The sequence below is a fragment of the Astatotilapia calliptera genome, chromosome 14 (genome assembly GCF_900246225.1).
Source record: "Astatotilapia calliptera chromosome 14, fAstCal1.2, whole genome shotgun sequence".
Lineage (NCBI taxonomy): Eukaryota > Metazoa > Chordata > Actinopteri > Cichliformes > Cichlidae > Astatotilapia > Astatotilapia calliptera.
In genome coordinates, this window is record NC_039315.1 from 2194558 (window position 1) to 2221938 (window position 27381).

At 43.4% G+C, this 27381-nt stretch overlaps 1 protein-coding gene across 5 annotated transcripts; it reads left to right on the plus strand.

The window, feature by feature from the left end:
* Positions 1–1059: 1059 nt before the first annotated feature.
* Positions 1060–27047, plus strand: LOC113036394 (flocculation protein FLO11-like). Of its 5 annotated transcripts, none has more exons than XR_003274448.1 (9): positions 1060–1168; positions 4676–4826; positions 9737–9778; positions 10431–10479; positions 11848–11959; positions 12871–13017; positions 13260–13404; positions 14864–16464; positions 20213–20345. XR_003274448.1 is itself a non-coding variant. In XM_026192724.1 (7 exons), exons 2-7 carry the CDS (start codon positions 20341–20343, stop codon positions 24788–24790), a joined length of 1500 nt encoding a protein of 499 aa, XP_026048509.1. In that variant the 5' UTR covers positions 16199–16464; positions 20213–20340; the 3' UTR covers positions 24791–25483. The 5 variants fall into 5 exon arrangements, 1 of the variants encoding a protein (XP_026048509.1); XR_003274449.1 differs by having other exon boundaries at positions 1060–1155; XR_003274450.1 differs by lacking the exon at positions 1060–1168 and adding an exon at positions 3460–3665.
* The last annotated feature ends 334 nt before the right edge of the window (positions 27048–27381 follow it).

The window sequence follows — 27381 nt, forward strand, 5'->3', positions numbered from 1 at the left end:
CGACACCAACTCTCTGCCATCTATAATCCAGTTTTGAGATCCTTCCCAGACGCCTTAACGCCCACTCACATCCTGGGCCATCTGACCTCAGGAATTCGCATAATAAGGTGGGGCCAGGTTTCACAATGAACACACCCGAAACTCTGGCTGATTGGGACCCACACCCAGTTTCCCACCTTGGCTCAGGCGATTAGAGGATCATCAGGGGGTCCTTTTGTCCCTCTGTGGGGGGAAACTCCCACTAGGTTTATATCTGGGACTCTCCACCATTTGACCTTAGAACTGAAGAAGCTTCTCGGATGAGAGGTGAAACGTCTTCAAGCAACTTAAAGAAGTCCAGACGCTTTTCTTTGCAAGCTCCTTTGACTACGATGACCTGGATGACTGAGAACCTTCACAGACACCATGTGACTGACATTTAGACAAGTATAAAGACTTTTTCGGTCATGTTTAAAAAATGATGAGCGCCTGTGTGGCTGTTTGATCACAACTATTTTACAAACATGTCATTTAAAAAAAGTCAAATGTTTGACACACCGCTCAAACCACTGAACGTGATATACGTGTCTGCTTTCACCTTCTAAACCAACTTCATCCCAGTTTTAGGCTTCAGTCATGTCCAGTGTGCCATTTAGACACCTTTGGACAGGGTTTCTAATGCTTTGTTCAGCGGATAAACGGATAAATGAGAAAAACACCATCATTATGACGTCACTAAGAGAGCATTAACACATGTGTTTGACAAACGCAGGAAAGATGCAGATTTCATGGCGGCAGCTTCAAAACAATCAAAGCAGGATTCAAACTGTTAATTATGAAAATATTTTTTTGTAAAGTTTGCTAAACTGTCAGGATGCGAGCAGAGCTTCCTGCTGACCAGCGCTGAAAACACGCCCATCGTTTACCCTTAAACATGTCGCTGGTTCCTCCACCTTCAGCTGCGTCCTTGGGTGGAGAGAGGCGTTCAAAGCCGCTGCTCTCTGACGTCACGCTCAGGAAGAAAGTTTGGGTTGCTGTTTGTTGGGGGGCGGGGCCTGTGCGGAGGAGGGGAGCGGTGATGCTGAGGAGGAGTAACCGAGGAAGAGCAACAGGTTTCAGTGTGCTGATGGGTTCACGAGGACAGAGCACGAGCGTATGAAGAGGACCGGATGAAAGGTACGGAACACAGGTTCGTATGGACGTCATCTCTGAAAAGAGGCAGCTTCAAAAAAACTGTTTTTATTTCAAATGTAAAAGTTGGTCATCAGAGTGACCCAGAGGTGGGAAGTAACGAAGTAGAATTACCAGGTATCTCTATTTAACTCGAGCGTTTATTTTTCTTGTTACTTTTTACTTTTACTCCCCACATTTTTAAACAAATATCTCTACTTTTACTCTTTACGTTTTAAAACAGACCCGTTACTTTAAGTTCATTCATATTGTGTGTGCTCGGTGTTAAACAGGGCCGGTGTTCCAGATTAACTGGTGTCACAGGTTAACTGGTGACGGTCAAACAGGCAATAAAAAAATAAATATTTCATCTGTGAGACTCCGTCTTTTTGCTCTTGAACAATCAAATACTAAAAACTGTCGCGAGTGTACCTGGTGATATTCTCACGCACGAGTTGACCGCGAAAACGGCAAACAAATATACGTCACCACGCCGATTCACAGGGCAGCACGATGAGGAGAATCCTGTCTTCGTTATCATCCCCATCACTCCGTGTCAGCCTCACAGCTGAGGCTGCAGTTTCACTCGTGTACACGTAAATGAACTGCCATAGCCTGTGACCAGGTGAGCCTGTGACGCACACCTGCACCTGCTGTCACTACAGAACCAGAGGTAGCCAAGAAATCACAATGCGGTCAAAAAACAGTAGAGGAACAAAAGACAGCATGGTACCCGGATGTTTGATTTTAAAAAAAAAATATCCAAAGAGCATTTTTGTGGTAAACTTACAAGAGTGATGTCACTATACGACGGAAGTAGCTGCTCAGAACAGGTTGTACCATATGAAAGTCTCCTTTTACCTAAATTTGATCCCAGGCTCATCTTCTAAAATAATTTTCTAACGTAGTCGTGAAAAAGATTTTGAATTGATATTAATGCTCTAAACTGACCAGAACAAACAGTCGTAATGAAGAAAAGAAGATTTGGCTTTGTGACACTTGGAGTGGGTGTAAAACAGATTTCAAGTTTTCTACAGATCCTGAAACTGTCACACGACTATCTCATCTACTTAAAAAGTTGTAAATGGTCAAAAATGTTGGGAATAATAATTAAAAAACATTAAATTTCAGCCCGCCTCTGTCCTCTGAAGGCTGTTAATGCAGAAATTATGAAGGTAAAGTCTTTCATGGCTTCATTAAACATGTTAAAGCTGATTGTGACGGGGTGAGGTGGGCAGCACTGAAGAGCCAATATTTAAGGAGGAATAATTAGTTTAGTGTCGAAAACAGATTTTCAGACTCATCTGGAGCCCAGGACAAAAACAGATTTACCACATGAAAAAAGATCTGTGCTAAATTTCAGTTTTCCAAAGTGGTAAAACAAATATTTAGACTCTTTAGTAAAATTCACAATCCCCCCTAATAATAGTAAAAAGTTGTAATATGAAAATATGGATCATAGTTGTGGATTTGAGCTGGAGAAGATTTTAATGACTTGTATAGTGCAGGTATCTATCTATAGTAGTACTGTGTAGTACATTAATACATCATATTTTGGGGGATGTGCCATGTGATGCCCCGCCCACTTTTGGGCACTCCTGAACATGAATGCTCATTATTATGCCTGTGATTAGGAAGCAGTGCCAAAGCCTGCATGTTTGTGTGTGTTGGTTATTTGTCTCTGGTCACTCTTAGCTAAGCGTGCATCACTTTAACGTGACAGCTGGAGGAGATACTGGTGATGATGTCAAGCTAAAGCAGGTGACTCTTTTCTGTTACAGAAGTGTTACAGAAAATCTAGTTTACAGTCAACCTGATGAACATCGGCCTTTAAAAGCCGAACACAGTCGTTTTCTTCTGTGTGTTGTGTCCCAGACTGAATACCTCTGTCTATTTTAGCAGTTTCATTTTGTAGACTAAAAGATTTATCAGTTTATGGTGCATAATATTTAAAACTGATTTTTTTAATATCAAGAACATCGTGGCTCATTTGTTCTTTTCTTCTTTCTTGTTGTTCCTCTTCTTTATTCCAACAGGTGGTGATTAGTGGTTGGGGCTAATTATGATGCTGCAGCCTGATCACACAAAGAGAAGTGTGTGTGTGTGTGTGTGTGTGTGTGTGTGTGTGTGTGTGTGTGTGTGAGGACTCAACACCTGGTTAGAAGCTGACATTGTGTGGACTCCTAATTACAGAGGAGGCAGTTGTTGTAAGAGTGAGGAGGGATTCGTTTTAGGCGCTTGTGAGAGCCGACGGCCGCACTGCATTCATGCAGATACTGTAACACTTTATAACTGAATTGTGGTCTTTTCTAAAGAGCCTTTGTGGGAGTTGTGCAAAGACCGTGTGTCTTGCCATCACAAGAATAACATCCAGTGAAAGAGGACGAAAATTCCTACCATTTCATATTTGACTGATATATGCAGAGAGAACGATCTGAGCAGGAAACAACGGGAAAGCAGGTTAAAAAGAATATGTGTGTGATGTCATCACTCTGCAGGGCAAACTGAAACTGGAGGTAAAAAACAGAGATTCACTCATATGAGCTTTGTTTTAGATGAAAATAATTTTGACTTGATATTAATGCTCAAACTAAGTCGTGCTTAAGAAAAGCAGATTCAGAGTGGGTGTAAAACTGAGCACTTAAACCTGAAAATGTTGTGTGAATATATCTCCTCTTCTTCAAAAGTTAGAAGAGCTCCAAAGGCTGAAAATATAACTAAAAAGCAGCCAGTTTCACACCCACCCCTGTGCCCTATAAGGGCCTGTATCTGTGGATATATAAGTGAGTAATGACTCTGATTAACCCCCGGATTAATCGGAGATGGTGGCGGTCTGGGTGTCTCTGCTCAGACCTGCGTGACTTGGACCTGGATCAGCAGCAGAAACTATGGATGAATTTAAGAAGAATGACGACAGGGACAAGAAGGAACCCGACAGTGTGCTTCAGTGCTTTTTACTGGCACACATTAAATGACTTATTCAGACTAAGCTAACCTGAGAGTTCATCCTTCTTCCTGTTTGGCCATTTGAATTGCTTGTGGTTTTAGCTGAAGATGATTTTAGTGTAATTTAGTGTGTTAGGTGTTTATGAAGAGCAGTGAATCACAAATAAGCTAGCCTTTAAGGCTGGAGGAAGGAGCTAAGAGAGCTTGTTTTAGACAAGAGACGCTGTATCAAAGCCCGTGCTAGACAAAGAAGGATTATTCTGAACTGTGGATGTTTCAGAACTATTCTTTTGATAGGAAATGAGTATTATGGGTCCCCTTGACCTTGAAGTATCACATTCATGTGTGCAAAAGGCTGCTGCAGCTGATGTTTTGAGTGCTAACTGGATGACCGTTGACAGTTACAGTAACTGCCATTAAAACGAAACAGTCTGTTGGATATAAAAGTAACTGCTTCTTAAAAAATAAATGTGGTTATCCTGAAGCGTGTTTGTGTAAGAGCCTGTGCTGCGTGTCTGCCTGCCTGGCGTCTATTGTCAGTCATGAAAAATAATCATGGCCTCGCTCTCACCCTCTCCAGCTGTTAAAGACACCTGATGCTGCAGTCTGATCCGCTCACCTGGGACTGAACACACACACAAACAAACATGGCTGCTAACGCACGTTCAGACCCGCCCATCCTCACAGAGCAGGAGGAGTTACAGAGAAGAGCCAATCAGGTCACAGATGAGGTAAGAGGATTATGATGGTAAATAAGTGTTTTATTAATTATTAACAACCACACATAGAAATGGCCGTTTACTTGTTACCCTTGTATCCAGTGCACATTAACCTGATAACAGCCGTTGACTCACCTGTTTGTGTAATTTACCTACTTTTCTCATGCCTAAAACCCTCCTGTGATTTAAACCGTCAACGACGGTCCTTCACCATTTTCAGTCTTAAGCCTTTTCTCCCTGACTGAAAGAAGATTTTTGGTCATCTCACCACGTCCTTAGTTTCCTTTGACTGGACAAAACATGTGCTGCAGACATGAAATATACTTCCCTCTTGTAAACGTTACTTACAAATTTGTGCCATCTCAAAAAAATTTCACAATTCATGTCCATGAGCATGAACAAATAAACAATATATCTCACGACCCGGCTGTAAATCCAGGAGCAGGAAGTCAACAAACGTGACAACATAAATGAAGGTTTGGAGGAAAATGGAAGCGTTTGGAATTCTGGAATTTTGTTGTTTATAAAAAGTGAAATAATTTCTTGATATCTTTTAACCTCTTTTGTCCCAACGTAAAAAGTTGTTGTATAAGAACTAAAGGACCAAACAAAGTTGTTCTAGTTGTGTCTGTGTAGCATATGGCTAAAACACAACCATATCTGTGAAGTGTATAACTCGAGCTGTGGTCTCTCTGTGGAGGCGAAAGGACTTCCTCAGCTCCACTAACCTCTAAATGTGGACACAGATTAGTTCGTATGAGACGGCACATCTGAAACATCAGGTTCAAGGACATGAAATTCATTTCCAGAATCACAAATGAATAAATTGGATGTTTGGAGTATTTCATAGACTGCCTTGAATCAGCAGGGGGATTTAAGTGATTCTACTTAAAAATAAAAACGTATTATTTCTTTTTTATATAGTGAATTTTATCAGGGATGCCAAATATTTCCTTTCAGTGCAGCCCACCATAGGGAGAGCAAAAACTGCGAATAAAGAGGGGCTATAATACACTTTACACTGTATTTTGCTTAAGGAAACATTATGTTGCAAGTCATTAATAATGAATCAGACTGCATACCATGACCAGTTATGGAGTATGGAGCTCCATACTGAGCCTGGGCTGTCTTTGGGCTCTAGGCTGGCTTCAGAAAAAGAAAAAGTTTGAATAATACATACAGAGAAAAACCCAACAATCATATGAACCCTGTGAGCAAGCACTTTGGCGACAGTGGGAAGGAAAAACTCCCTTTTAACAGGAAGAAACGTCCAGCAGAACCAGGCTCAGGCCATAAAAAGACATGGATAAAGACATGCTGTGGAAGAGAGCCTGAGATTAATAACAAGTATGATTCAATGCAGAGAGGTCTGTTAGCACATAGTGAGTGAAGAACAAACACCCAGTGCATCATGGGAAATCCCCCAGCAGCCTACACCTATCCAGTTGTTCAGTGATGACGTGACGAATCCTACTTCCGGGTCTAAAGTAGTCTGCGTTTAATATGGCTTTTGTGTTGTTAACATGTTTAATGTTTTGTATTTTCTTCTATTTGATCTCAAAAAGCTCCTAAAACAGTCAGTGATCACTGTTGACCTCCCTCAGCTTTTATTACCGCTAATCATTTATTTAAGCTCAGTTTTTAAAACCTTAGGATGTAACTACAGCCCAGCCCATGCAGCAGTATATGAATGACTAACCTCGTATTGTGGATGGATTATCTCAGTTGTTCTCCTGGCTGAAGTTTGGTCCTTTTACAGCATCCTGCCATGCGATTACATTTGTTCCTGACCACCGAGAACACTCACGTTAACTTTTATCCAGTGGAAAAAAAGTTGGCTTGTTTATATTATGCTAACATAGCTGTGTCGCTAGCGGTCACGTAGCACATAATTATATACCAGCTAGCCCAACTTCAGTAACCCTACAAACGTCACTGCTTTTTAGTTTTCTGTCTTCATTTATGTTGGAAGTGATAACAGAGCTGTACGTTTGAATTTGTTTCCAAAACCCCGCAGGCAGGACATGCTATATTGTATTTAGATAGAAGCTAGCGAGCTAACTCCCTGCTAACTTCTAACTCCGTTAAATGTCATAAATTCCGTTTTCATGGATGCCTGGATGTTAAACTCAATTGTTACACCTGGTAGAGCAGAACGCTGATCATTTTATTAAAGATGAAAGACTTTAGACAGTTTTTCAACTCAGTAATGCCATAGTGATCGTTTGATATATGGACCTGCAGCGGAGTTTAGGTCCAGACACGGCTAGTGACGTCAGACTGAACAACTGGATTGCAGCATAACTAAGGGAGGATTCAGGGTCACCTGATTCAGCCCTAACTATATGCTTTAGCAAAAAGGAAAGTTTTAGGTCTAATCCAACACGTTCTCATCCCAAAGCGTAACATTTTACGCTAGGTGACAAATCGTCAACATATTACATTTTCGGCCACCCAACGCGTTCCTAAATGACGACATTAGCAAAATGAGGAAATATGAGAACTGTTTGGACACAATCTACACATGTTTGTTCATTTTCTTAAAAACGCTTCGGAAAACACCATTTCACGTCATTAAACTACTGGTTAAGGTTAGGGAGAAGGTTAGATTTATGGATTTCATCCATAACCCGGCACGTAGCATTAGAACGCGGAAGGTCTCCTTTTGCGTTCCTCAGGAACACCGCAGGATGTGACAAAACGTCGGCATGTTACGCTTCGGGAGTGAAAACGGTCTGTCTAATCTTAAAAGCAGAGATAGTTTTCAACAGTTACCTCACGGAGCATTTTGTTGCACGACCTTCCAATCCTACACTATATCATCATGACTACAAGTAACAGACTCTGAATTCCCAGTTCCAGATGTTATAGCTCCTCCCCTTTAAGGCCATCTTCCCTTTCTTCTGACTGGCTGCTCCTGTAAACAGAAAACGGGAGGAGGATATTGGGCCATATCCACTTATCCCCCGTCTGCAGTAGAAAAACGATGTGAAACTAAGCCAAGCCTGAATGTTCGGCACATGGGAATTACACGGATTCATCTTCTCCTTTGACACTTTTGCCATGTTTCATATGAACATGGTTTTACATGTGCGTTACCCTTCAGCTAACTCGGCCTAAAGAACGGATTGTGAAAGTGTCAGACCAGAACAGTGTAGTCGGGTATTTCCTTTGCCAACACATTTTTGAGGCTGGCAAGGAGCAGAGAAAAATACAATCTAACAGTGGTGATATGGACGGGAGCGAGTCACAGCAGCATCCTCAGCTTATACCCCAGAGAGCGTGTCACACTCTGTGTGTCAGTCAGAGAAACCTAATGAGGATAATTATAATTAGAGCATCTCAGCAATAAAACCAAGAATTCATAATAAACAAACTGGCAAGAAGAGTGACGCAAACTACTACACAACCTGCTGAGCCACAGAGGACACAGCCCTGCCTGAGGGGAGGGCCTCTTCAAGGGCACCTGGCTCACCTGGTTGCCTTGGAGACAGCTGGTCTCCATGTGCAACTGTCTGGCACAGATGAGCTCACAACACACACAGACACACACACACGCACACACACACACACACACACTCCCTGGTGTTTAAAGGCTACTGCAGGTCAGAGACATGTGTCACCTCATCATCCCATCAGTGGGGAAATCCCAGAGGACTGACATGATATTTACACAACACACACACACACACACACACACACACACACACACACACACACACACACACACAGACCTAGGGGTAGATAAACAGGCAGCTAGCAGTTTCTGCACATAACTGATGTAGACTGTATCCTCCTACTATAACCTATAATAACTCCTTAATGACACAAAGACGATTTTGATGGAAAGTTAAAAGTTCTTTTAACTAGAAATGACTTTCTAAACACATCAGATATCTTACTTGTTCCTGCTCCCATGTGTCACCCTTTACATTTGGAGCTGAAACTATAACACATTCCACAATACTGATGCTCAGAGATGGTTACTGAACAATAGTGAGGAGCGAGAACAAGTTGTAGCTTTAGATTTTCACACTTGGTGCGAGTGTAAAATGAGTTTGACTGCATTTTTGACAGAGCTTAAATGTGTTTTTACACCCTCAAGCTTAATATTTAAAATGTAGAATATTAACTTACTACCAGCTGCTGTCATTGTTCAGATGATGATAAGAAATTGCGTCAATATCTGGCATAATGGAGGACGAGGTCTATCTCGCCCCTGTAGGCGGCCACGGGTGCGCACGGACCGGTTTAGGTCCAACAGTATTTTCACGGACTGGCCTTTAAGGTGTCCCGGATAAATACAACAAAATAAAACCAGTGCTGGTACCAAAAAGAAATAAGATTTAGTCATAACACACGGGAAAAGACCCAGAGAAACGAGTTAACGATAAAAACCTGGTACCAAACGACTCATGGACCGGTACCGGTCTGTGGCCCAGGGGTTGGGGACCACTGCTCTACCAGAGGCCTGGAAGCTTGAGCTTCCTGTGTAGTGTGTGTTTAAGGTGGTGATCCACACCACTGACAGGACCATTAAGACCACCCTCCCCACTTTGCAGGACAGCTACATGAAATGATTCACCTGCATCGTCTGCTGAATGAGGAGCAGCTTCTGACCTCACACCATCACACTGCTAAATCAGACTGAAAGACCTCCAAGACTCAGAGTCACTCTTGCACTTCTGTTACTGTCGCACCGTTTCTTATGTTGGTTGGATGCATTTAATGTATTTCTTTAACTTATGTGTAGCTGCAGAGGGGAATTTAAAGACTTCACTGTAGGTTGTACTAAACTTTAACTGTTTGTATAACTAAGAACAAAATTAAAGCTACAAAAATGACTTAATGGGCACGCAGTTCACAAGCTCATGTAATGTGTTGAATGTTAAATATTGAAGCAGTGATTTTGTGTCTTTCAGTCACTGGAGAGCACGCGGCGGATGGTTCAGTTGGTTGAGGAGGTACACACACACACACACACACACACACACACACACACACACACACACACACACACACACACACACACACAATATAATCTAACAAAGACCCCCACAGTGATGGAGTGATAAAGCACAAACCTCACTGTGAACTTTGTCATCATCATCTGTAAATTAGCCTGCTGTGTTTCCACACGAGGAAATGGCCAGAGATCCATGTCAGGATGACTCTAACAAAGACGGATGCAGTGTTATGATTAAGTTTAAGCTCCTGGAAAATGATTTTGGACAAACGACGGCCGGGAGAGCAGAACAGTGAGGAAAGCAGGAAAGGATGTTTTTTCATTACTCCATAATGCACAGCATTCATGTCAAGTGCTCATACGTCCTTTATCCATAACAGCCATTTGTTTACTTTTAGTCACTGTGATCAGGATCGAGGTCATGTGATCTTACTGCAGATAAACAGTTCAGGCAGTCTTACCTTGTTGGCTTTTTACCATAAATCTAAAATAGAAAGAATTTAAAGAAGTGAGCATGAGCTCAGTGGATCGCCACGTGGCGTCTGCAGCAAACGTCTTTAAATCGATTTCCATATGTGCAATAAGAACCTGTTTGGAAACGTCGCTGGGGCTCCTGTCAGTAACGGGTTGTTATGTGTTCCATCCTCCAGAGTAAAGATGTTGGGATCAGGACTGTGGTGATGTTGGATGAACAAGGAGGTAAACAGGTTTTTCTTGGCTTAAATGTAAAGACTTGTCTTGACCATGAAATTTGAAATTTGCTGGGTTTTTTTGTTCCTCAGAAATTTGTGTTTATTCTTAAATTTCTCATTGTATCAAGTTTTTTTCTCATAATTTAGCCTTTTTGTGTAAATATCTCTGATTTGAGCTTTTGGTTTGGAAGCCTTGCCAGTACACATTGTGTAAACATGCCCATCTCTGTATTGATCTCTGCTCCTGCTGTGGCAACACCATAAAACTCCCGTTCAAACAGAGCAGTTGGAGCGTATTGAGGAGGGTATGGACTCCATCAACAGGGACATGAGAGAGGCAGAGAAGAATCTGACAGACATGGCCCAGTGCTGTGGCCTTTGTATCTGGCCACTCAGGAAGTAGGTCCAGGAACCTGCGTCTTTATCCAAACAGGCCCTAAAAAGCCCCGTACTGGTGCCCAGTTCCATTAAATGTGTTGCAGTGTTTATCAAATGTGATTAGATTATCAGACTCCTTCAGCAACGATAATCGTAATCAGTCGTCATCATCATAATAATCAGGGGCTTAAATTACTCGATAAGCCATCCTGACTGAATGATGTCACTCTCTGCTCGTTTCCTTTTGCCCAAGTATTAAACTCAAAGTTTTTTTTAATTTAATAATTAGTTTTAATTGATCCATTAAGAATAAAATAATCCCAAAATACAAAGAATGCATGTTTTTACTAGTAGATGTTCAGTGAATCAAGATCTGAATGATATATATGAACAAACTATTTGGTAAAAGCCTTCAGGATGTGAATAACTACACGTTTGCTGTTTCTGAAGTAGAGATTTTTTGGCTTGAAGGATCAGAAAAATCTAATTTATAGACAAAGGCCTGTAAAAATGAAGTCGATATAACAGATAAGCTCTGCATCTCTTGCATCTGATGTCTGTTTATAGCAGAACGGTGACAATGAAGAGTTTTCTAACTGCATGTGACTAAAAATACCTAAATTTGGATTTAGAAGACATATTTGTATAAATGTTCCTTAAAATCTTCTTTAAAAGAAGCACAGATGCAGAAACATCCTTCGTACATAGCCCGAGAGAAGAAAACAGAATGGAAGTGGGCACCGAGGTCAAAGGTCGTTGGCTCTGCACCGTTTGGTCCAGTGTGCTGTTAGCATTTAGCGCAGCGTGGTGGTGTTCTGTTTCACGTTTCTGGTGGCTGGTTTTTCAGTTCATAGTGCAGCCGCGTGGAAATACTTTGTGATTTTTTTCTTTTATTCCACCTCCCTCCTCCTCTTTCTGCCTCCATTCTTCTCGTTACGTTCCTGCTTTCTTTCACCTTTGCTCTTCCTTCATCCTGCTCCGCTGCATCCTCTCATAGAGCAGTTGGAGCGAATAGAGGAGGGCTTGGATCAGATCAACTCTGATATGAAGGAGGCAGAGAAAAACCTGACTGACCTGGGCAAGTGCTGTGGTCTCTGCTCCTGTGATAAGTAGGTGGAGATGTGTGTGGCGTGTGTGTGAGTGTGTGTTTGTCTGTAAACATTATCCAGAGGTAAGTATGTGAGATGTAGTCATAAGAATCTATTTGTAAAAACCTAAATTATACCTGATTCACAGCCCTGGGCCACGTTTACTGCAGCGGCTTCACCACAAACCTCAGATTTATACAAAAGGCACTTTTCCACCATATCAAAGCGATCTGTCAGCTCGGTCCTGTTATTATAATGTTAATAGAGTTGAATTGGTCCTGTAAGGTCAGGCTGCAACATTCAAACACCATCACAATGAGCAGCCATCTTATTCACCAGTTTTTTCTGGCGATTTCACACTTTCAGGGCTCGGCGTTGGTGTTATGGCTGCTGCCGTGTTGGAAGTGACCATATTTGTAGTTTTTGGCACTTCTATGCCCAGACGTTACTCACAAAGACAGAAAACCAAACATAGCAGGAAAGCTAAACTGAGTGTTCTTCTTAAAGAAACCACTCTGAAGTGCAGATCTAAATGTGATATAGTTCTTGTTCTTCCCCAAACGCACTGATCAGGATGATCCCAGTGATACCAGTGAGCACTGGAGGTAAAATAGATGTTTCCAGTAAGGTGCTTTAACATACAGTGCGATGCTGACAAGGAGCAAATAGCCTCGTGAGATTTAAACATGAGAAAACTCTTCAGATTTGGTTCATTAGTTGCTTTTAGCTTTTGCTGTCGGCTTGCTTTGCTGCTCTGATTTGCTCTGAAGTCGTCCAGCGCCATGTTTGTCGTGTTTTATGGTATAAATGGACCCTTGGTGTACCCGTACTGTAGCTGCAGGAGCAGTATGGGTACGCTGTGGTTCTCACGTTTCACGTTTAACAGACTTATTAAATTGACATCCATGGGGTCATCACTCTTTCTCTTCCAGACTAAAGGCTTTTGAGGAGAGTGGGGCATACAAGGCAGTTTGGGGCAGAGCCTCAAGCCAGGATGGCGTTGTAGCCAATCAGCCGCCGTCATCTCGGGTCGTGGATGAGAGAGAACAGATGATTATGAGTGGAGGATACATACGAAGGTAGGGAGAGAGTGACACACAGAGTTTAGTGGAGTGTGTTATTGTGTGAGCTGAGAGACGGCAGCTGCATACACGGTTTGTGTGTGTGTGTGTGTGTGTGTCTGTGTTTGCTCTTCTTTACAGCAAACTGACATCTAATACTTAAGCCATCGCACACAGGCAGCTGGTCAAACACAAACACAAAAACTTGCACACATCTTTGCAGCATTAATGTTTTCCTGCTTTATTCCTGCCCGTGTCAGGGCGACCGGCGACGCCCGTGAGGACGAGATGGAGGAGAACCTGGCACATGTGGGCAGCATCGTCGGAAATCTGAAGAGCATGGCCCTGGACATTGGCAACGAGCTGGAAACACAGAATTCCCAAATCGACCGCATACAGGGAAAGGTACCGCCGTCCTGTTCTGCATGTACACCTCAGTGTGTACTAATCAAATAAAATTCATTTCACCAGACTCTGTTAAATGTAACAATTTAAGGGTGCTGGTTTAGCTCGCTGGGATGAACGTGCAACCATATGCCGGGTTTGAATCCGACCTGTAGCCTTTGCCGCATGCCTTCCCCTCTGCTTTCATGTCACTCTTTGATATATCGCTCAAACAAAGCCAGATAAAGAGTAAATAGTCGATGATTACTTTTACAAGATTCTCAAAGCACCTTGTAGTAAACTCAGGTAGGGATTCGGAAGAGTAGGAGGCCAAGGAAGACATTAAGCGCTTAACTCCCACCAGGTCAGGGTTAGAGTTGGATTTTGTTTTAGCCACATGATGAATACACACATTTTACAAAACTGGAGGACTTTACATAAAAGCTTTTCCTTTGACATGTTCTAGACCGGTGAAACTCTGTGAAAACAGCCACACCTAGAACATGCCAGCAAACCTCAGACTCCTGTATCTGGTTTTGCATCCAGTTCTCCAAGAACCCAGTTAAAAAAATAGCATGGAGCTCATGTAAAAGACAGCGTTATAAAGAGAAGAAGCACTAACAATGGTAAACAGTCAAACAAAAGAGCAATAGCTTCTCAAGACTATACCTGAATAAAAGCAACTGAAAATAGGTTCATCTTCAAAGTTGATTTCACAGGTTCTTATGTAGGAGGGCCGACTATTCCAGAGTCTGGAAGCAATGAGAGCGTGGCCTGGTCACCGTTAGGAGAGAATTCCCAGAAGTTGTTGGGATAATGATGGAGGCAAAATAAGCAGTTAACAGACCTGAGCAGCCATAAACAGGAGTGACGTGCTGTCTTTTCTTTGTACCAGTTAAAAGTCAAGCTGCTGTACACTGAACTATGTGAAATAGAGAGTGAGAGTGGAATTAGGCAATCTTATATACAGAGTTGCAGTAGACCAGCTGAGAGGTAGGTAAGGGGGGGAGAGCTGTTTCCAGATCCTTTAGTCAGACGGAGTTCCGTGAGTTTCACACGGATCCATCTGGGATCTTAGTGAGGAGAGAAATGAGGAATTATGGCAGTTCATCTCAGGCTTGTGCCCAGAGAGGGAGATGAATGAAATCAATAATGTGGCTTCTTACCTGACAGAAGCAGTTTGTGCTCTTCCCTTTGAGTCAGAGATGAAAGCAGCACAGGAACTTGTGCTAACAGCACTAAAGCTAAGAATTCTTATCTATGAACAGTTCCTTCTGAGCAGGAGGTGTTTGATTATATTCACCCTACTGTGTGTTGTTGGACTGTAGAGCTTGCCGAGCTCTACAGCCTTCCTTTGATTAACCAGTGCAATTAAGCAAACCTGAAAGTGAAAGATAGATGGAGAGCACAGCTGTTTGTGCCTGCCTACCACATTCTTGTTAACACTTCCTTGTTCTTTCTTTTTTCCTATCCTCTGCAGGCTAATCTCAACGTTACCCGAATCAGCGCTGCCAACCAGAAGGCTACCAACCTCATGAAACGATAGAAGTGCTCTTCCAGTCTTTTTCTATTAAACTGTGCTTTTGCGTGCCGTGCCAATATGCTGACCCTGTTATTTTAAACCTCCCATTTCTCACTTTTGACAGTGAAATGTGCTGTAAAACTCATCTAGAGGCCATAAGGGGTTTAAAGTGGAGCTCTTTATTCCGTAACCCGTATTTTAACATTCCTGTTTGTTCCCCAAATATCATAATAGAAAGTCGTAGTTTTGTTTATTTGTATAAAATGTGACCTATGATTATTATAAGTCAGTTTGCAGTGCAATGTACGCTCTGTTTTACCCCTCAGCGTGGCCTCCTTTAGCTCTTGGGAACCTTTAATGGTCCCTGTGGGGAAAAAATGGGTCACTCCAGCAGCACCATCACTGCCAGCAGTAGCAGTAGAGAGCACAATCACACAAATACGTCAATTTGTGTGAAGAGCGGCTGTCCCTGCTGTGGTGTTATGAAACATGAGCCCATACGTCGCCTTTTCCATCTGCCGGACGGACAGGGGAATAACGGCATCTGTGCAGCAAAATGTTCTGAAAAGCAACCAGTCCAGTCCCAAATTACACAACCCTGTAATTCCACTTTCTCCAAAATCTGCCACTGTGGATGAAACACGTATGTGACGGCGCCCTCTGTCGGCCCAGTCGGGTATTGCCCAGAAGAAGGAAATACGTATTTCCCCACAATGGAGGATCTCTGGCGACACCAAGCGGACGCAAGCGGAACATGCATTCTTCCTGGCCTCTCCCATCTTCCTTCTGTCTCCATGTTGATAGAAAATGGTGGTGACACCAAGTGACGTTGTTGCTGATTTTACGACCCTGTCTCTCAGTCGTGCACATCAAAGGTTTGCTGACAATGCCAAAAGTCACCATATCCTAAATGATTTGTACTTGATGTCTGTGTTTGTAATGTTAGCCAATCAGGGAGATCCTTAAGTAAACTATGCTGTCTTTTTATTAGCTGCTAGGTTTGAAATCGTCCATTGGGTAGAAGCTGTTTTTTGTTTAATTATGTACTGATGAGTAATATAGTACAAATCATAGAAGTGTAGATGATGCTGACCTATGTTGACCTAAAAAGGCCTTCATGTGCGTAACTACAAGGTAACTACTACAGCTGAGGCTCACTTGTGTGTGTTTGCTACGATGAAATGTTGAAATGTGAACGTAATGAATAAAAAAATGTGCGCAGGAATATAGCGTACGTGATTTTGGGACTAATTAATTATGTGAGGCGGGAGGAGGGGCTGTGAGGGTGATGGTAGTCATTAAATATTCACCGTGTGGCTGAACGTGCAGACTTCGTGAGTTTGGTGACTGGTGTGTTGGGAATGGGAGTGACTGGTGCATACGCTTCTGCGGCACATGGGGGCGCGCAGCGGCCTGAAAATGTTGCGCGTTCGAGGAAGAAGAAGGAAAAAAACCACACGCGCTGCGTGAATAGAGTCTGCGCAATTCGCTTGTTCGCGTCACTCCGAACTTTCGGGAGAACCACGAAGGAAGGAGGGGAGAACAGCGCCATTTGCCTGGTAATTATTTACAGCATATGCGGCCTTTTAAAAAACACTGCACGTCACGCGGAATCCGCAATAGCAGCCCGCACGGGCGGCGTTTTCGCGCAAAGCGTACGAACGTGCTACAGTGCGAAATAAAAGCGTATCGCCGAGCTAGCAGGCGTCTCCTCCAGCTCTGACACCGACAGTTGGAGCGCAAAGACACTGCACAGCTCCGCTTGTAATGTTCGCGATAATCCGGCTCGTGGTTACGGAAATTCGCAGGATTCGCACGTTTCGTCGTTTTCACGCAGCACCGGTTCAGCCCCGCGTAGCTAACAGACGCGGAGGAGTCTGGTGGGCAGCTCCCCGTGTGAACCATCAGGCACGAGCTCAACAAAGACACAGCACGGTCGCAGCTGATTGGTTCGCGTGGGTCACGTGGCCTGGTAGAACGCAATGTTTATCAGGTATTTAATGAGATCTGGAACATTAGTACGCTCTCGTGGATGTTTACAGCCAGCCAATCAGCGCCGGTCCGAACTCCGTGACGTAAACAGAATTCAACAGATTAACTAAAAGAAACAAAGTAACTAATAAAAGCTGCACTGACATGGTTACTTACTTTGTAACTGCTTGATATATGGATACACACATACATGTGTATGTAGAGGAATTTCCTACACACACGTGTGGGTGTCTTTAGGTTTCCTCAGAAAGTAGAAAAAGAATAATTTCTGAAAGACAGGAAAACAGTCATCTATCAGTGTTCGTGTATGTTAAAGTCCAGCCAGGAGGGGGCAGTATGGGGACACGAGCTGAAGGAAAAACGAGATGTTCTCGTCCACAGCCATGAAAGCGGCCCCTGTCCAACACTGCAGGTGGTTTTCCTGAAATCTGCACTGGCTGTTTATGGTTCAGTCACCCTGAAAACAGTCCACAGTCTGCTACGCATGCAGCACTTTTTGTCTGTGTTGCTAATTAAAATTAAGTTTTCACAACATAAAATCCATTTCTCAGAAGTCTTGTGTGTCAAAGGAGGAGACGTAGGTTCGGTTCAGCTGCACAGCTGTGGCTCAGGTGATAACATCTGTGAAGTCCAGTTTTATATGAATTTGTCGCAGTCGCTAAATTTGTATGTTTTTTTTTTTTGAAAGTATGTAGAAGGATTTTTGAGAACATAATTTTGTAACCTTTAAATTGTGAGCTGCGGGTACATTTAAAAGTGCCAGTGGATGACTGGACTACCTGCTTCTGCAGTCATTTTTAAAATTGGGAACATACTTGAAACATGCATGAAATATTTATGAAACTGTATGAAGAAAGTTTTGTCTCACAACTTGTAAAAAGAAAATGCCAAATTCTATATTCATCACTTCAAATATATTTGTTTCAGTGGATCAGTTAGTGCCGCTGGGACCAGAAAATTGGTCCAGTGAATAAAAATGTTTTGATTTTTTTCTTTTGTCTGAAGAAATTTAATGGCTTCACAGACTTAGAAGAAACAACAGCTCACAATAGGGGAAAAAAACAATATTGCTCAGATTCCTACAGAAACTACTCACTCCACAGCTTGGTAGCTTGTAATATGAACGTATTAGGTGTACCAGTGCTCTAAATGCTCACTCTAAACTTAAGTTTAGAGTGAGCCGATGGCGCGATATGGCAGCCTCGCTTCTGTCAGTCTGCCCCAGGGCAGCTGTGGCTACAACTGTAGCTGCCTCCACCAGTGTATGAATGTGAGAGTGAATGAATAGTGGTATTGTAAAGCGCTTTGGGTGCCTTGAAAAGCGCTATATAAATCCACTCCATTATTATTATTATTATAAACTTGAGTGGGCAGATATACTTGGCTGGCCATTAACATACAAAGCTTGGAGGAATGGGACTGCTATCACTTCCCGTGATCCAAGACAGTAGTTACGCCTCTTTTCCGCTGGTATCTACTCGTCTTAACTCTGTTGTTAGGTTTTTCCATTAGGTAGTAGTACCTGGTACTGGTTACTTTTTTAGTACCTGTTCAGTGGGGGTTGCAAGTAGGGTTGGGTTTAAAAAATAGATTTTCCGATTCAAATCGATTTCAGTTTGAATAATGCGATATGGATTCATTAAATCCTGAGTCGACTTAAATATAAATGTATTTTTCCAGAAATGCCAGAATCTCAGGTTAAAGCTAACGAAACTATTTCAACAACCACCAACAGCTAAAACCGCAAACGATTAAAAAGCAGGTAATCCGATAAAGATGTGAACCCGACGGCACGCACAATTCACTGAACCAGCAACAAAGGAAGATCAAAACCGCTTCACGTTTAGAAACACCGTCATGGATACACTCTTGTTTTGGCAGTTTTGCTTCCACCACGATAAAATTACACTTCCTGCACAGCTCTCTCTCTCTCTCTCTCTCTCTCTCTCTCTCTCTCTCTCTCTCTCTCTCTCTGTACTCAGAGACCAGTTTAGCATCAAAAATCTGTTTTCTGGATTATTCGCTAGCTTACTACACACCAGTCTACCGTTGTGTACAGCGCTGTCTGCCACACGTGACCTCCGACAAGAAGCCTCGTTTGTGTTCGATCCTAAAGAAATGTAAACTTTTACAAATGATGTCAAATTGCAAAACCCTCAGTTGTGTCTCTCATCAAACCTCTGTAACTTTGCTCTGCTTCACTTCAGCAGCATCAGGTCATGTTCAGATGTTGATTCATGGTTTTCTTCAGTTTTTTTTTCTACTGCAGAATATTTTAAGGTTTTCTGCTATAAAAAGCCAGGACAGGAAAATCTGCTTCATGTTTTTGTGTTTTATCCTCAGTTACTTTGACACAAAGGCATCTGCTCACACCTCTGATGAAGTCTCACAGTGTCAGCCTTGTTTTTATACATAGATATAAAATATGGATGTACGGATAAATGATCAGAATTATAATATTTCTGACTGTCTGAGTCAAAATCAAATTGAATCATATCGGCACCTTGTGAATCAGAATTGAATCGGTCATGGAAATCCTTGACGATAACCAGCCCTAGTTGCAAAAATGTGACGTCGACAGACTGCATGCTGGTGACTGGCCAGGCTGTGGCGTTGCTCGCTGAGTCATGAGATTGTCTCCTTCAAAGAAATCAAAACTGCTATTTTTGAATCTCGGCCACAAATAGCCACACAACATCCAACACTCTGGTCCCCGAGTCTGACAGAAAGCCAGAGACTGAGCAGCAGGTGTAGCATCACCTCGAAATCCTCTTTTTGTGTTTGTGTCATATAAACATGACATCACAAGACTTTCAGCCACGTTACTTTGATGACCACATGCACATTTAGGTGGTGCTCGTTTGCAGTGTAAATCTGATCAGTCAAATCGAGTCATGGAGTCCATCCGACCCAGGCCTGCATCACAGCATGGGAAAATATGAGACAGGAAGCAGCACAACTAGCTGATTAGCAATGACTGAATTTTCAGAATAAGAGCGAGGGTTAGGAGACTGTTGAGTGTAACTCAATGATGTTATTATCTTACATGGATTAAATCTCACATTAGTCAAAATGTACTCATCTGTTTATGCTGAAATTTAAAGTTATTTTGTATAAAATGAAAAGATAAACTTTGATCTGCACAAAAGCTTATTAAGGAGCTTATTTAGAGCAATAATAAGGAATAGTTTTTAAACGGAGGGAAATATTTTGTATGCTTATGAAGCAGAGATGCTATTTCTGCCTGCTTATAATTCATTTTATCCTCCATATTTCTTTTCCTTCATCGTTTTTTCCTTTGTGTTTTTTCTGCAGGTCCTGTGCAGTCAGCCAGGCGTGTCTAGTCCCGACTGGCAGCTGGATCAGGATCAGCTAGCCGTGGAGGGCGGTGAATTTGGACTCGGTCTCTCTTTTAGTGGGCCGTCCGAGGCAGCGGTGGAGCCATGTCAGCCACGTGGCGTGAGGACGATGAGGAACTGAGGGTGGGAGGAGTAAAAGGAGCATTGAAAGCCAAAACGAGGTTCTCCTTCACTGAGGTCAAGCTGCTGCTGGAGGCGGTGAAGAGGAACAGATACATCATCCTCAGTGAGTAGGAATAAAAAAGTAGATTAGTTCTTTTCTATTTAGGAGGAAAGTCTTTGAGGAGCTGTTCGTAATAAAACGTGTGCCGTTGAGGCCATTCTGGTACGACCTACTGACCGTCCTGTTGGTCGTGTTTATCATGCGAGTGTTGAGCTCCTCAAATCTCTCATCACATAGGCTGATGGATGCCAGCTTCGCCACCTTGGGCTGCATTTGGTGACAGTGATCTGTATTCTGCTGCAAAATGCACTCCAGCCGACTGGCAGCAGGTGGAGAGCTGCTTCTGATGCTGCTCTGTCGTCCTGCTCAGAGAGGCTGCAGTCAGAATCCCTCCATCCTTTTGTTTTTGTCATCACGGCGTTTGGGCAGTTAAAACACAGAGGGACATTTTTTAATATTGTTTAGTTCAGGAACCCCTGACACCACTGATACAATCAGTCAGATGTCAAACATAACATTTGATTTTATTGTGAAGTTACAGGATGTTTTACTGGTCAGTCTGCCCTCTCTCTGTTTTTAGTGCACTGTGCTTTTAAAGATCCTTACCAGCAGAGGGAGCACGTGGGTCACCTTTTACAGCACTGCTGTGATTTAATACTTGAGACTGATTCGTTCTCTCTGTAGGGAAGTTTAACCAAGGTGTGTCGGCTGAAACGAAGAAACAGACGTGGGTCGAGATCACCAATCAGATCAACGGTCTGGGAGAGAATCACAGAGAGGTTTGTTTTACATCATTCTCAGCTCCAGAAAGTCCTTCGAAAGATGATTTGTGAAGTTGGCACAGTTCAGAGAAGCCCTGATCTGTCCTTCAACGTTTTGTTTTTCTGCATTACGTTATTAATTTATTCAAAGTCATGTAAAAAGAATCAGTTCTCCCAGATGAGTGAATTAATAGATAAGGCCATTCAGTCCTGCCACACCATGCTGCCCTCTGCTGTTTGAACACAAAGGCTGTATAAAACCTTTGCAGTTATACTCATACCAAACTTAACAATCACATAAGCTGAAAGTCTTCACTTCAGGATGCGATAGATTTATTTTTTTTATCGTTTGTGCTTCATAAACGACCGGCGGATTGTCGACAGTAGTTTAAGAACTTGCAGCAGTTGCAGGCAGTGTGATGGATGCGATATGTCACTCAGCACTCCTCAAAGGTTTTGTTTCCACTCAGGTGCGTCAGATCATGAAGAAATGGGCAGACCTCAAATGTGATGGGAAGCGACGCATTGCAGCGCTGCGGGGTCCCAACGGCACAACCCTGAGGAAGAAGAAACTGGGCCCCGTGGAGAGGATGGTCCATAAGATACTGATGATGAGTCCTAGAGGAGGTGAGGCGAGGCATAGAGCAACTCAGGGTTTAATCAGATTGTCCATTTTCTTTCTTGGGAAGGTTTCTAAGTGAGTGAAGTGACCCAGAAGTATCAGAGTTTCAGCCACAATTACAGCTGTTCAACTCTCCAAATCCGAAGGAAAGGCGCTTCACTGCTGCCTCCTTTCGCAAAGGATGCACTAAAATCCATCCTTTAGGAAAGGAAACAAGATGATGCCATCCAGCCCGTGATGAAAACACGTGTTAGTTTAGTTTCACTTCACTGCTTTATAAATTCTTTAATGTAATAGTCCTTTTTACCTCATAAAAGGCTGATGTTCTTCAGAGATTAGTCTCACCCCAAGCTGCCGTCATGTCACTGCACGCGTTGGCGTTTCAACCAGACCTCATTTTTGTTTGTTTTTCAGAAGTTTGTCTCGACTTCACAGGTTTCTCCTGGTTTTTCTCACTGTGCCACTCAGCTGTCAGTGACCCAGCACCTGCTAGTGAGGTGATCTGTTGTTCGACAGCTTCACGGCGCATTAACGCCACCTTCTGGCAGCAGAGATGCTCTGCATCCTGCTAGGTGGCTGTAAAAACTGGTCTAAATTCGTACAGCTGATTTTACAACTGACTCGAGTTACAGCGTCGTGCATCACTGACACTGGTGTATATTTCATATTGCTGTGGCTTCAGTGTGTGTGTTCTGTTGTTTATTTTATTACAGATTTAATGTGCTGTGTACACAAACTGTGGTTAGAAAGTGTTTTTATCAGCCTGCCGGGGGCTGTGTACTTCCTGGGTCAAGTGCTGAAAGTCTAGAGAAGCGTTGTACTCAGCACTGCCCCTAGAGGCTAAGGAAAACACTGCATGCACAAACTGACTTCCTGAACTAAGTAATCTGTCTGATGTATTCTTTGCTGCTGCAGCTGGAAGCTGATCACATTACTGGCAGCCAATCAGCAGATGCGCTCTGTCCGCTGCCTCTCAAAGGCATTTCACTTTGCAGGATGGTGCTGCATTGTTAGCGTGGTCAGTGTAAAACTGAGAGAGGAGGTTACAGTGATATTTAAAAAAAGGCATCAGATATATCTATGAGGATCCGTCCAGTCAGAGTATCAGAATTTACTCAGATTTCATGTGTTGGTTTTCAGACGGCGACAGCGACCTGGACCTGGGAGAAGACGACGACTTCTCAAAGATGTGCAGTAAAGGGCTACCCTCCAGCAGTTCCCCCTACTCCTACCTCAGTCTGACAGACGGCACTCACACTTTATCAGGAGGACCCTCTTTTGAAATTTCACCTCTCTCCTCACCTGAAAAAGAACTTGGTGGTGAGTAAAGAAAAAGCTCTGGCAGCTCGATCGAGGGTTATTTGGACCAGACTCTGAGGTGTAAACCATGGAGCTTCAGGGTCCTGTTTTACATTTAATATAAATATGAAACGGTTGGTTGTGAGACTGATCTCCCATCGTCACCGACGTACAAATCAATTGTTTAAGAAGAGAAAAAAAAGTTCTTATATCCAGTTCAGATGTCAAAGCCTTCTTGAGGCCTTCTTGGACATTTTCATGACGTTCTCATGTTTTTGCAGGAGATCCTTTCCACTCCTCGTCTGACTTTGACCTGGGTGACGATGGAGGTAAGGACACTGTTGATACTTATTTTTTAAACCATGCAGTCCAACGTTTGGCTGCAAGTGTTAAAAATCATACATAATGTGCATTAAATGAATATGAATCAGGCATGACGTGGGTGTTTGAAAATGTTGTGAGGTCCTGTAAACTTCCTGCATTCATTTGGCACAAGCATGAATGTCATACCTGAGCCTCGGCCATAATCTGATGGAGGCAGTGAAGTGAGGAATAAGAAATGAAAACCCTGAACATTCATCTTCTAGATTTGTGCGTTTCTTAGAAATTCCTGTAAAATGTGGAGAAACAAAGATGGTTTACTGCGTGTAGAAACACGATGTAAACATCTCAACGGTGCGGTTTCTTCTGTCCTCGTTTTAATCTGGTGACAGCATCAATGACAGTAATGAGAGTTTGCATCACCCTGCATGTTTCAGTGCTGCTCCTTTAAAGAATAAACTGATCCTCCTGTGGCGTTTGTCCTTCACAGAACAAATGATGGATTTTGATGAAAACGACGACTCCATGTTCTCCTACCCTTCCTCCGTCCGGCCACCCCCCACCTCCCTCGATCCTCTGCCCGATAACGCCCTGATGAGGGTGAAGCCCGTCTACACGTACTCCCGAAGCAGCAACGGCCAGAGCCAAACCATCCAGAACTCCTCCTCCTCCAGCAGACCTCCACCCGGACCTTCCTCCTCCTCAGTGGCTTCCACGTCCTCTGGCTTTCCTTTGGCTTCTGATTCAGAAGCTGCTTCAGCCTCTGCTGTCCCCCCACCATCACGGTCCCCCAGCACCTCCAACAGACCTGGCTCCGCCCTCCCTGCTCCCTCTTCATTCCCTCCTCCATCATCTTCCTCTGCACCTGCTGCAGCCAATGGTGCTTCCTCTCACCCTCGACCTTCTACCTCAATTCCACCACCTGAAGCTTCCTCCGCGTTCTCAACAGTCACCTCTGCCACTATTTCCTCTTCTTCTCGAAGCCAGCCTCCTCCCTCCTCCTCCATCTTTCCACGCAGTGCTCCCACCTCAGGCTCAAGCCTATCGGACCCTCTCCCAGCTGGAGCGTCCTCACGCAGGGCACACGAGCAGGTCGCCCAGGTGGCGTCTCAAAGCCTGCAGCAGCAGCGGGCCAGCAGGATGCTCCTGACCTCGGTGTCTCAGTCTCTGGAGACGTTGGCTCAATCGGTCCAGCTGCTCGTGGAGAGCCAGCATGAGTTCGTGCAGGAGTCCCTGCAGCTCCAGCGGGAGACCGTGGACATCCTGAGGGATTTCTCCAACACTGCACTAACCATGCTGAGAGACAAGGCCAGCAGCGGGCAGCTGGCCCACCATCACCACCGACATCATCCCGCCTCGCACTTCTGAAACCCAGAGGGAGAAAGGACAGGTTTGAGCAGTGCGAGGAGCTTCTCATCAGTCGGGAGTCTTTCTGGTGGGTGTTCCTGTTTGCTGCACACAAAAGCTGCTTTCCACTGGTGACTCGAGCACACGCAGATTTAGGCCCAGAGCTCAATTTTATTTATGTGCCTAAATCCTGTTTTGTTGTTTTCCCTTTTTCTAGTTTTGTGTCAAATTCTAAAAGTTTTCCACACTGTAATAATCAGCATTTCTAAAGGTGCTGAGCTGCTGTAGTCTCACAACCGCCGTGAACATTTCCACACAAACCCAGAGTGACCGAGCGCATTTACAGGAGATGATACACTACGTGGTGCAAGGACACGATCTGCAGTTTGATAATTCTGCTTCCTGTGTGGACATGAGAGGAGAACACTAACCCTGCATCTGATCTCCAGAGCCAGGCTCAAGAGTCACGGCGCTCTTAAACTCAGACTGGCTCCATTTCAGTTTCCTGAAACACCAGAGGAGCAACACCTGGGGACAGGTGGGACAGGTGCTTCATGTCTGTAGTAAATTAGGATAAATTGTTGAGCAGAAGGAACCTTTTTTTGGGGGTTACTGCTGAATTTCGCTGCTGCTGATGAAACTTTAGCTGTAATTGACCAATAGATGAACTGAATCTCTTTCCCTCATTAAAAACAAACAGTTCTCTTTTGGTAATCTGTGTAATCTGCTTACAGAATGCATTCATGCACAAAATCAGATAAACTTCACTGTAGACACAAACAACACACCCAGAGCGTGCAGCATAATAAAGTACCTAAAACAGGAGGCAGCAGATATTAACGACTGATTCACAAACTGGTTCCCTTTAACCCAGTCAGGGTCTAAGCAGCCGTGCAGTTTTCAATAGAAGCTCCGCCTTTTATTGAACAAAGCTATAAAATTGCAAATGTGCAACCCAACAGTATCCAAAGTTTCCTGACTGTAAACCATTACAGGAGGATTAACTGCTGCAGGTGACCGTGACACCGCATCATAATGTAAATGGGAAAAACAAATGTGAGCTGACAGAGTCTCTTATATCTTTATAAATGTACTTTTGCAGCCTGGGCACCTTCTTTGTGTGCTTCCTGAAACTAACATAAATCAGATATTGTAGCTCTGTAACTTGTGCTGTGGCTCACACGTGAATCTTTAACTTATTTGCCTGTTTTAAGGACGGAGAAAAGCAAAGTTTCACAAAACGTTAAGAAGTCCAGTCGCTTTTCTTTCGAGGCTCTTTAGAGTACCGTGCCTTGCACTTAGGGAGGAACACCCTTCGACTGGAGTATGAAAATCAAGAATCAAGGAAACTAGCAGATTATAGAAACCATCTCCGTTTCCACCTAAGATGCACACAAAGCAGACTTATTTCCAAGAGTTTGCACCTTGGATCCACGGTGAGGCGACACAGAATGGCGTTGTTTCTGTGGAGAGCACAAAACCAACTTCTAGGTGAAAGGATGGGACGGGTCACTATAGATGCACTCCACAACAAGATCAGATTCTGCAGGAACTCAAACCCATACTCTCTCCTATGTTAGAAGACATTTTTGGGTTTGTGGACAAGGCTAAGCTCACATTTAAGGAAAAGTAAGACAACTCCAAAAATTCCATACTTCCCTAACACAAACTTATATTTTCCAGTCTAGACAATACAAGAACAGGAAGACGTCACAGCCGAGGACAGTCAGGAAAAATGGGTGACGAACTTTTCAGGCAGGACTCTCACTGAAGCTGAACAGGAGATGCCAGCCAAACGACTCAGTTTTTGCCATTTCTCCACAACAGCTGCCCGTAGTGGATGACATCACAGCCACGGAAACCGCCATAAGGATTAATAAAGTAACAACCCGAAGCAGCGAATCAGGGTGAAGGTTTCACCCACCCTCTCCACTACAAAAGTTCCTCCATCTAACCTCACGATACAAGAAAAGAAGGCCGTCGCTGAGCAAAAATCAACTTCAAGAAACTTTAAGAAATCCAGTCACTTTTCTTTCCAAGCTGCTTAAAGTCTGTTTTCTAAATGCTGGGTGTCCCCTCTGTAAACCTGCACCAGGACGTGGCTGTAGTCCATTTATATTTATAACTGCTTATAACAAGCAGAAGTGGGCTGAGGACAGAACCCTGTGGAACACCTGTCAGAGGTTACTTTTCATTATTGGAGAACAACATCACGTTTCCCAATTAGATACGATTTAAACTTATTTTTTCTAATAAAATCCTGCAGTAAGCTTAGAAAGTTCATGTCATGGTTTAATGTGTCAGATGCCTTTTTAAGACGGAGAAAAACCAACACACGATTGAAGTTGTTCAATCAGAAGTGACCGTCTCTGTGGAATAATGAGCTTTCTGATTATTCCACTGATTCCCACTTTAGATGCAAAGGTTAGGAAGTTGCAAAAAGGAAGGCTTTACTTCCTGTGTCAGGGCACGTTAACGCTGTAGAGATGGTGCCCACAGTGTTTTCGCTGTGGGGTGGTTCTCACCTTTACCTGTCATTTAAAAGGTGGAACTGGGAGGCATCAGCAGCACAGCTGCAGCTTAAACAGGGGAGAACTTGAGCCTCCTCGTGC

Excerpts from the sequence above, each read along its gene's own strand:
- LOC113036394 (XM_026192724.1), top strand. The coding sequence starts at position 20,341 with ATGTCAGCCACGTGGCGTGAGGACGATGAGGAACTGAGGGTGGGAGGA. Across the intron at positions 21,199-21,650 it reads TGGGAGAGAATCACAGAGAG|GTGCGTCAGATCATGAAGAA; the intron begins GTTTGTTTTACA and ends GTTTCCACTCAG. Across the intron at positions 23,123-23,382 it reads ACCTGAAAAAGAACTTGGTG|GAGATCCTTTCCACTCCTCG; the intron begins GTGAGTAAAGAA and ends ATGTTTTTGCAG.